General features: G+C 41.5%; 1 protein-coding gene across 1 annotated transcript in view; it reads right to left on the reverse strand.

Annotated features, from left to right (window-relative positions):
* The window catches only part of ARMC2 (armadillo repeat containing 2), a 158503-nt gene that overhangs the window by 5466 nt on the left and 141305 nt on the right, over positions 1-11732 (reverse strand). The window contains exon 16 of the mRNA XM_007940821.1: positions 11317-11477. Within this exon, the coding sequence (XP_007939012.1) occupies positions 11317-11477 (161 nt within the window). The remainder of the gene's footprint in view (positions 1-11316; positions 11478-11732) is intronic.

The following is an 11732-nucleotide window of genomic DNA, read 5'->3' on the forward strand; positions in this document are numbered from 1 at the left end:
TTTTACAAGACAGAGGAGAACTGCTCCATAGGGTTTCCTAGGCTGTAAATCTTTACTGAAGCTGACTGCCACATCTTTCTCCCAGAGACCCTGGTGAGTTAGAGCTACCAACCTTTCAGTTAGCAGCTGAGCACTTAAAACTGTGCCACCAGCAGTCCTGAAGAAAGATTTAGATCTATGATTTTCAAACCTTTTTCCTTTTTGACTGTCACCCATATAAGAATAACATTTTCCATCCTGACTTTGTGTACATACACTCACACACTTAAATAACAAACGTTTCACAATGGAATGTTTACCCTTATTACACGTAATGCTCTCTGATATTTCTTTCATTGTGACTTCAGTTTTTAAAAATGCTGTTCATAGCCAACTGAATGGATTTTATATGTACTCCACAGTGTGAGAGACATAGTGATGTAGATCACTAATTGTTTTCTTTCTGCACAACACACTTTCAAATATTAGAATTTTTGGCAAAGGATTGTTGTTGTTGTTATGTGCTGTCGAGTCGGACCCGACTCCTAGCGACCCCTCCTTGAGTTTCCGAGGCGGTATCACTACGGAAGTAGATTGCCCAGCCTTCCTTCCAAGGAGTGCCTGGTGGGTTTGAACTGCCAGCCTTCTGGTTAGCGGTCAATAGAATACTCAAAACAACAAATTTGTCAGTGATCGTAACACAGCCACCATTCCAGTCTGTGTCCTGCAGCATCAATAAAAGCTTCCCCACTCACTGCACTATTTAAGGACCTATATTGCCTTGCCTCTTCTCTAAGTAAGCCACCGTCCTCACATGTTCTAGAGAGCGCCTGATGGCTCTGTGATGTGGCCTTGATGATGGGATCCTCTAACAAAAACTGGGCCCCACTCTACCCCTTGTTTTGTAACCTAGGTGCTAAGTTCCACGTACTTTAGGGCAAACAAAATAACCTAGTGTATTTTATGTTCACAATAATCATGCACCCCGATCACCAGCTACCCTGAGAGAAGCTCATGGTAGACTTGTGTGTCTGGGCACTGACCTAAGAACCTCAAGATAAACACATTGCTAATAAGTTTGTAAGATGAAACTGCAGAATGCCAGGAAATTTCAGACAACATTCTTTTTAAGCCACTTTCCAGAAAGTCAGTCAACATCCCAACCATGCAGAGGACTGACTATTCCTTTCTTTTTTCCCTAGTTACCTAGCAAGAAAAAGATGAGAAACTAATACTACCATATCAACTGCCTTGCTAGTATTTCTAAAAACAGTTAGTGCTCATACTTCAGTGTGAGCCTTTGTGATCTTACAGCTCATCTTTTCAAAATGGCCTGTTTTTTAGCTATCTTTGTAAAAGAGTTGAAATTCAAGTACACTCTTAACTACAAAGCCGTTACAATGAAGTGCTCAGACACAGCTGTGACCCTGTCAGAGGCAACAGGTCTGAATGCCCACACAACTGAGAGAAAAGCCAGGAGGAAACATAGACCACCAGGTCTATGAGGCCCAGTCCTCATAGCTACCAAACAAGGGGCTCTTGAGCAGGTAGGAAATGTGTGATGTCTTGTACTGATGACTTGGCTCCCTGAGCTGAGCTGTCTTTATTTTTGTTATCCATGCCGCAGTCCCCTTCAGTGGGTGGGGTGGGGTGACAGTTACAACAAGGTGGTAGGAAAACACAAAGCTTGTTTATTTTCTAGTGAAAGGTCCTGACTTTGTTATGGTGTGACTGTGAGCAATCACATAACCCTCCTGGGTGGGCTTTCCTCTCTCGGCTAGTGACTGTGGAGAGATCTTATGATAAAACGACATGTTTTTAAAAGCATATAGCACTCCCCTGGCTCCACTTTCAGGCAAATGACTGACAGGCCTGTAAGGTGAACAGTAACACCACGGAGGTACATACTTCTTAGAACAGTCACCCATGTGAGATGGAAAGGGCAGCATTTGCCTAGGGATAGAGCTCAGAAAGAAGGAAGGAATAGGAAAGAAAGATGAATGGAAACTGTAAACACAGGGAGGAAGCAGGAAGAGTGCTGTTACATTGTGGGGACTGCAATCAATGTCACAAAACAAAATGTGTATGGATTGTAGAATGGAAAACCAATCTGCTCTATGAACTTTCACCCAAATCATAACAGAAAGCTTAAAAACCAAAAGAAAAGCATGTAGCACTATTAAAGGTACCACTATTACCAGTGATTTCTCAAACTTCTATCAAAGACCTACGTTACCAAGTTCCCTGAAGTGGCTTGGTCGGATAGGAGAAATAAAACTTTGAAAACACCACCAAAGGAGCAGTTACACTGGTTCATGATTAATTGCTGGATAAAAAGTAGAGGAGGCAGGGGGAAGGGAGGACTCAATGTTTAAGGGACACTGAGCTTCTGTTAAGGGTGATGATATAATTTGGGAACTGGTAGTGGTGATGGTTGAATAACAAGATGAACATAATTAATGTCACTGAACTGTATATGTGAAGACTGTTGAAATGTCAAATGTTTTATTACATATATATTTACCACAAAAAAAAGTAATAAAAAGGGGGGTGGGTAGATTTTCTTATGGCTAGACTAGGAGCTCTGGTGGTGTAGTGCCTAAGGCACTTGACTGCTAACCAGAAGGCTGGCGGTTCAAGCCCACCAGCCACTCCTCAGAAGGAAGATGGGGCAATCTACTTACATAGTGACACCGCCTTGGAAACCCAAGGAGGGGTCGCTATGAGTCAGGTCCGATTTCCGCGTTTTTTTTTTTTTAGACTAAAACTATCGGCTTGAAAAACTCCATGAGAAGAGCCTCCAAGGACAGGCATCTTTTGGACAGACAGTTTGGGGATATGACATGTGAGAGGCACACAGGTGACAGAAGCACAAGTGGAGTGAAGCTGGCTCACAGGGAGAGGTGAGGGGGTGGAGTCCACGCACTGCAGGCCCACTCCCATAAAGTGCCTGCCAGGTACACTGTCCTCTGCTGAGATGCCACAATGCTCACACCCCCCGTGAGCCATCCTGCTCCTCATGGCCCCATCATCCTGGCCATGTATGGCTGACTGCCCCAGACATAGGTGTCAACGTTAGCCACACAGACTTGCCACAGAGGCAAGTGCTGCTGCTGTCTGAGTCATGAAAGCCCTGACTCACGGAACCAATCACTTCTCCATGGATGTGAGACATGTAGAAAAGTACACTCATCAACAGAGGAGACAAAAGGAGACATGTTGGATGCAGTGAGTAGAGGCCTTGAGGTAGGTAAAGCTGTGACAACTAGAAGCCTACAGGGCGCCAGGGGAGAAAGGAGAGAACCTTATCCACACGGCAGGAGCAGAGCTGGATCTCCAGGATGGGCGAACTCAGGAGCCTGCTACTGACGGTCACCGGGATCTCTGGTTCCATCTGGAAGGACTTTCTAGTTCCTCAGTGACTCTCCACTTGGTTCGTGGATTCCTCCTTCCTGTGTCCTTCTTTATACTCCTTCATTAATTAACCAAGGCACAAGTTCTCAACCCTGCCTGTCCACCTGACTCACCTGTGGAACTTTTTAAAAACAGATTCCTGGCCTCATCCCAGAGCCCTGAATCAGAGTTCCTAGGGATGGGGCCAGGACTGTGTCTTTTTGAACTCCACAGCTGATTCTGATGGTCAGCCACAGTTGAGACTCACTGAATGAAGGTAACCTGAGCAAGCGTGTGGACTCCATGAGTGGTGCAAATGGCTAACATGCTCGGCTGTTAGCCAAAAGGTTGGAGGTTTGAGTCCCCCCGATAGGCCTTGGAAGAAAGACCTGGTAATCTACTTGCAAAAACTCAGCCATTGCAAATCCTGTGCAGCACAGTCTACTCTGACACGCTATGGTTGCCATGAGTGGCAGTCATCTTGATGACAACTGGATGGTTGGCTGAAGCTAGTGCATCTGCTCCCTACCCTGAGAAAAGGTTCACAGAGAGAAAGGTTTTCACAGAGCACAGTGTGAAGCTCAGTGACCTAAAATCCTACTCATTCTCCCTTGCTTTGTGTTTTGAAACAAACACACACATGCACACAATTATATTTGCCTGTATAAAGAAAATTTCATAGCAATTTAGCAAATCTGATTTTTCCAAGTAACTTCTGATTCCGAGTTCCTGTTTAATACCATATGTTACAGCACTTAGAGTTGACAAAGCACCTTAACAACCATTTTCCAAGAACTTGCTATGTGTCAGGCACTGTGTTTGGTTCTTTTTACACATCTGCTCATTCAGTCATCTCTGATGACTGAACTGAACTGAACCCTGCAAAGTGGACATTAATTATCCCTATATTAGAGCTGAGAAAGTATAAATTCAAAAAGCTAAGGGTAAGTTTTAAAAACTAGTAAGTATATTAGTTACAAAGAGAAATGAAGCCCTGATATTCACTACAACATGGATAAACACTGAAAACACTATGCTGAGTGAAATAAGTCAGTCACAAAAGACAGATACTGTATTATCCCACTTGTATACAAGAGGCAAATCTAGAGAACAAGCTTATTAGTGGTTAGGGTGTGAGGGCAAGAGAAAGAATGGGGACTTATTCATACAGGCACTGAGTTTCAGTTAACAGTGGGGGAATAGTTTAGAAAATGGTGGTGGTAATGGCTGAATAACACAAAACTCACTGCCATTGAGTCAATTTTGATTCATAGTGACCCCCACTGAGTTGCCAAGGCTGCAAATCTTTTTTTAAAATACATTTTATTGAAATTTATGTACAGTGAAATACACAAAACTAAAGTGACATTGGTAGCATAGTGGCTAAGACACTTGACTGCTAACCAGAAGGCTGGCGGTTCAAACCCACCAGCCACTCCTCGGAAGGAAGGTTGGGCAATCCTACTTCCGTAGTGATACTGCCTCGGAAACCCAAGGAGGGGTCGCTATGAGTCGGGTTTGACTCGACGGCACATAACAACAACAACAAAAAGTGACATGGGTCAGTGCTTTTTTGGTTTTATTTTTTGCAGTGTTCCCTCTCCCCTTTCACCCCTGGTAACCAACAAAGAAAGTTTCCTTCCATATATAAACCTTTCCTTGACTTTTTTTTTTTTTTCAGTACCAATGACCTTTTTGGAGTTTTTATTGTCACTGCTCTCAGCTTCTCTACAGACACCCAAGATTGAGAACGAGGCACTGTTCCTCCTTCCCTTTTTCCCTGCTGGCTCTGCTATTCTTTTAAAGGCATTTACACTAATCATTAATTTCCTTGACTTTTTACAATAATGAACTAATACTATATTTATCCTTCTGTGATTGACTTATTTCATTCAGCGTAAGTCCTCCAAGTTCATCCACATTATGTGGTGTATTACAGATTCTACTTATTCTTTAGTGCTGCAGATTCTAAATTATTCTTGAGTGTTGCATAGTATTCCATTGTGTGTGTGTACCAAGGTTTGGTTATCCATTCTTCTATTGATAGGCACCTAGGTTGTTTCCATCTTTTTTGCTATTGTAAATAGCGCTGCAATGAACATGGGTGTGCATCTATCTGTTCTTGTCCTGGCTCTCATTCTTTAGGATACATACCTAGTAATGGGATTGCTGGGTCAAATGGTATTTCTAATTCCAGCTTTTTCAGGAATCACCATACTGCTTTCCACAGTGGTTGTATCATTTTACAGTCCCACCAGCAGTGTATGAGAGTCCCAATCTCTCCAGATCCTCACCAGCATTTGTTATTCCCTGTCTTATTGAACTTTGCCTTTAGTGCTGGGATGAGATGGTACCTCACTGTTTTGATTTGCATCTGTCTGATGGCTAATGATCATGACTGAGGCTGTATATCTTTATGGAGTAGATTGCCCCATCTTCCTTCTGCAGAGCGGCTGGTGGGTTTGAACTGCTGACCTAGTTAGCAGCCAGATGCCTTATCCACTATGCCACCAGAGCTCCTTGTCACTGAATCATACATGTAAAAATTGTTGAATTGGCAAATGTTTTGTTAGGTATATTTTTAACACAATAATAAATAAATAAAATACCTTATAAGTGATAAAGGCAGGACTTGAACTCAGAACTGTATGATGACAAGTCTCTGGTTTTGCATTATACTCTTGTCCTTACAACTCCCCAGGACAGGACAGGGATTATCACCATCCCCATCTCAGAGACAGAAGACAGGCTCTGAGAGAGTCTCTTGTTTACATCCTACCACTAGTGAGAATCAGGATTTGAACACAGGTCTTCTGAGTCACAACGAGCTGCTCCACACTGCCTCACTGATTCAGCACAGCAGGTGGGCAAGGTACAGTCCCTTCATTTTGGGAAAAAGATTATTGAGATTACTCAACTCATTTACTGACCCAAATCATTGTCTTTACATCTGACTCAGGACGAAAAACAATTTTAAAAATGGAAAACAAATTTTATTGTAAGATACCATCTTCTTCCCTTTGGTTTGCATCTGTGGGTTCTAGCTTTTTCAAAGACATCAAAAAACCAAACTCACTGCTGTCAAGTCAGATCTGACTCATAGTGATCCCTCCTTGGGTTCCCGAGGTGGTATCTAAGGTGGTAGATTGCCTGATCTTCTTTCCAAGGAGTGGCTGGTGGGTTTGAACTGCCAGCCTTCTGGTTAGCAGTCACATGCCTTAGGCACAATGCTATGGACCACACTATAATGTCAAACAGTTTCACAGACCTCATACCACCACTATCGCATGATAATATAACTGCTAATTAAAACGTATGTAGTTGTTGTTAGGTGACATCAAGTCAGCCGTGACTCATAATGACCCATGTACAACAGAATGAAACACTGCCTGGTCCTGCGCCAGCCTCACAATCCTTGCTATACTTGAGCCCATCACTGCAGCCAATGTATCAAGCCATCTCGTTGACTCCCCTTTTTTTGCCGACACTCTACTTTTTCCATGCATGATACCTTCTCCAGGGAATGTCCCTCCTGACAACACGACCAAAGTAGGTGAGACTAAGTCTGGCCATTTTCACTTCCAAGGAGCGTTCTGGCTGTGCTTCGTCAGGACAGATTTGTTAGTTCTTCTGGCAGTCTGTGGTATTTTCAGTATTCTTTGCTAGCACCACAATTCAAAGGCATCAACTCTTCTTGTCTTTCTTATTCACTGTCCAGTTTTCACATGCATATGAGGCAATTAAAAATAGTGTGGCTTGGGTTGGGTGCACCTTAGTCTTCGAAGTGACATCTTTGCTTAACACTTTAAAGAGGTCCTTTGCAGCACATTTGCCCAGTGCAATACAATTGTGATTCTTGACTGTTTCTTCCATTGGTGTTGATTGTGGATCCAAGTAAAATGAAATCCCTGACAACTTCAATCTTTTCTCCATTTATTGTAATGTTGCTTATTGGTCCAGGTGTGAGGATTTTTATTTTCCTTATGTTGAGGTATAATCCATACTGAAGGCTGTAGTCTTTGATCTTCATCAGTAAGTGCTTCAAGTCATCTTCACTTTCAGTAAGCAAGATTGTGTTATCTGAATACTGCATGTTGTTAATGAGTCTTCCTCCAATCCTGATGTGTTCTTCATACAGTACAGCTTCTCGGAGTAATTTGCTCAGCATACAGATTGAATAAGTATTGTGAAAGGATACAACCCTGATGCATACCCTTGCTGATTTTAAACCATGCCATATCCCCTTGTTCTGTTTGAATGACAGTCTCTTGGTTTATGTACAGGTTCCTCATGAGTACAATTAAGTGTTCTGGAATTCTCATTCTTCTCAATGTTATCCATAATTGGTATGATCCACACAGTCAAATGCTTTTGCATAGTCCATAAAATACAAGTAAACCGTATTTCTGGTATCCTTTGCTTTAGCCAAGATCCATCTGACATTAGCAATGGTATCCCTTGTTCCATGCCCTCTTCTGAATCCGGCTTGCATTTCTGGAAGTTCCCTGTCAATATACTGCTGTAACTCTTTTTGGATTAGCTTCAGTAAAATTTTACTTGCATATGACATTAATGATATTGTCCAATAATTTCTACGTTGTGTTAAATCACCCTTTCTTTGGAATGGGCACAAATATCAGTCTCTACCAGTCAGTTGGCCAGGTAGCTGTCTTCCAAATTTCTTGGCATAAATGAGTAAGCACTTCCAGTGCTGCATCTGTTTGTTGAAATATCTCAGTGGTTATTCTGTCAATTCCTGGAGCCTTGTTTTGCACCAGTGCCTTCCTTCCATATAGCTGGGACTTCTTCCTAAAATACCAATGGTTCTTGATCATATGCTACCTCCTGAAATAGCTGAACATGGACCAATTCTTTCTGATACAGTGACTCTGTGCATTCCTTGCCATCTTCTTTTGATGTTTCCTTCGTAATTCAATATATTGCCCATAGAATCTTTCAATATTGCAACTTGATACTTGATTTTTTTTTTTTTTTTCCAGTTCTTTCAATTTGAGAAATGCTGAGTGTCTTCTTCCCTTTTGGTTTTCAAACTCCAGTTCTTTGCACATTTCATTATAATAATTGACTTTGTCTTTTCATTCTTCCCTTTGAAATCTTGTGTTCAGTTCTTTTATCTTGTCATTTCTTCCATTCACTTTAGCTACTCTCCATCCATGAGCAAGTTTCTGAGTCTTTTCTGAAATCCATTTTGGCCTTTTCTTCCTTTCCTGTGTTTTTAATGACCATTTGCTTTTTTTCATCTATGATGTTCTTTTATTTATTTATTTATTTATTTTGTGATTTGGGTGAAAGTTCACAGAGCAAATCATGTATTATGTCCTTGATGTCATCCCACAACTCATCTGGTTTTTGGTCACTGGTGTTCAATGTATCAAACCTGTTCTTCAGATGGTCTCTAAATTCAGGTGGGATATAATCAAGGTCATATTTTGGCTCTCGTGGATTTGTTTTAATTTTCTTCAGCTTCAACTTGAACTTGCATATGAACAATTGATGGTTCCACAGTCAGCTCCTGGCCTAAGTTTGACTGATGATACTGAGTTTCTCCATCACCTTGTTCCACAGATGTAGTAGATCTGATTCCTGTATATTCCATGTGGTGAGGTCCACGTGTATGGACACCATTTCTGTTGTTGAAAAAAGGTAGCTGCCATGAGCAAGTTGCTGGTCTTGCAAAATTCTATCATGTGATCTCCAATGTCATTTCCATAATCAAGACCATATTTTCCAACTACCAGTGATTCTTGTTTCCAATTTTCACATTCCAATCACTAGTAATAATCAGTACATCTTGATTGCATGGTTAGTCAATTTCAGACTGCAGAAGTTGGTAAAAATCTTCAGTTTCTTCATCTTTGTCTTTAGTGGTTGGTGCATAAATTTGAATAATAGTAGTATTAACTTGTCTTCTTTTTAGGCATATGAATATTACCCTATTACTGATAGCATTATACTTCAGGATAGATCTTGAAACATTCTTTTTGATGATGAATATGGTGCCATTCCTTTTCAGTTTGTCACTCCTGACATAGTAGACCATATGACTGTCTGATTCAAAATGGCCAATACCAGATCATTTCAGCTCACTAATGCTTAGGATAAAGGAGCTCTGGTAGTATAGTGGTTAAGGCATTTGTCTGCTAACCAAAAGGTTGATGGTTCAAACCCATCAGCCACTCCATGGAAGAAAGATGGGGTAGTCTGCTTCCATGAAGATTTACAGCCTTGGAAACGCAATGGGAGTCTCTATGATTAAGAATCTACTTGATGGCAGTGAGTTTGGTTTTGAATACCTAGGATATTGATCTTTATGCATTCCATTTCATTTTTGACAACCTGCAGTTTTCCTAGATTCATACTTCATGCATTCCATGTTCCAATTATTAATGGATGGCTGCAGCTGTTTCTTCTCATTTTGAGTCATGCCCCATCAGCAAATGAAGGTCCTGAAAGCCTTACTCCATCTATGTTTGTTTTGGTTACCTAGTGCCACTCTGACAAAAATATAGCACAAATGGGATGGCCTTAACAAACAGGAGTTTTTTCTTACAATCTGGAGGCATTAGGTCCAAGTTCAAAGTGCCAGGCTCTAGGGGCTGTGTGAAAGCCCCTCAACCTTGGGCTTTAGCTCTGCCTCTTGCTCCCGGCCCACTGATGCTAGAGGCATCTCTTCACTCAGGCAGCTACTGGCTGCTGAGGCTAACAAGCCCAAGGTCAACAAATAAAATGGCACAGTCCCGATGTTACCAAGCCACATGCAGGCCATTAACTCACGTCCATTGTAAGTCCCAAGGTTGACAGAGCATGGCAGGCTGCTGAACATGACATGGCTACATGCAGGGTCCAAGCATGCCATAAACTTGAGACTATCCCCAAGGCTTCTCCTTATGTACAGGAAGCAGACCACAGTCCCTAAGGCAGCTACTCAGATGCTCACAGTAGATTCCATCATGGATTTGATTACCAGTCTCTTCATGGGGAATACTACATCCAGCTGCCCAGCTACTCAACCAGGACCAGCCAAGTTGACAAACAAACTGAACTACCACAATGTCATTAAAGTCAACTTTACCTTGAGGAGGCAGCTTTTCTCTAGTGGTATTTTGAGTGCCTTCCAACCTGAGGGGCTCATCTTCCAGAACTATATCAGACAGTGTTTCATGGCTATTCATAAAGTTTTCCAGTAATATATCAGACAGTGTTTCACTGCTATTTATAAGGTCACTGGCCATTTTTTTCAGAAGTGAATGGCCATTCTTCTTCCCAGTCTGTCTTAGTCTGGAAGCTCTGCTGAAACCTGTCCATCACGGGTGACCCTGATGGTATTCAAAATACCAGTGGCATAGCCTCCAGCCCCACAGCAACACGCAAGCCACCAAAGTGTGACAAAATGACAAACACGTGGTGGTTAAGTTTCTGAGTTAAAATGTATAAATTCATTTAAAAGTATGACTTAATTCAGAAAAGCTTTTAGGCATATTTTCTCATTCACAACAGTGTCTGTGATTTTAAACAACAGCTTTACATTTATGTTGAAATCTTGTATTTCTGCAGTCTACAGAAATACAAAAAAAGGAAAAAGAAAAAAAAAAGCCATAGAAGGAACTATGACATACCTATCTTTATCCATACCAAATCAACCAAACTCATCACCGTCAAGTCAATTGCAACTTACAGCAACCCTACAGAACAGAATAGAACTGCCTGACAGGGTGTCCAAGGCTGTAAATCTTTATGGAAACAGACTGCTTCATGTTTCTCCCGTGGAGCAGCTGTAGGTTCTAACTGTTGGTCTTTTGGTTAGCAGCTAAGTGCTTGACCACTGCACCACCAGGTTCTTTTTTATCCACTCAGGTCACAGATTTTTTTTTTTTTTAAATCTCACTCTGATCAAACTCACAGACTCATACTCAGAAGTCTTACCTAAAAATGATGATAAGAGGACTAAGAGTGTGTTGGTGTATTCATCTCCAAAACATGACGAAGCATTAGTGATATTTTCACTGAAGTTCCATAAAGTTTTGCAAATCAAGCAGGCCAGCTGCCAATCAGTAGGCCCAAAATCTTTTAAACAATCCACTAACCTGGATTAATAAAAGTAAAATTGAGACAGTATTAGGTCAGAATTTGCCATTAATCTTAATATTTTTAGCATCACGGTATTTTAGCTTCTGTGATATTTAATGTTGTTGTTGTTGTTATGTGCCATCGAGTCAAACCCAACTCATAGCGACCCCTTCTTGGGTTTCCGAGGCAGTATCACTATGGAAGTAGGATTGCCCAACCTTCCTTCCGAGGAGTGGCTGGTGGGTTTGAACCACCAGCTGTATGGTTAGCAG

The sequence above is a fragment of the Orycteropus afer genome, unplaced genomic scaffold, assembly GCF_000298275.1.
Source record: "Orycteropus afer afer isolate SDZICR_OR568_19922 unplaced genomic scaffold, OryAfe1.0 scaffold00072, whole genome shotgun sequence".
NCBI classification, from domain to species: Eukaryota; Metazoa; Chordata; class Mammalia; order Tubulidentata; family Orycteropodidae; genus Orycteropus; species Orycteropus afer.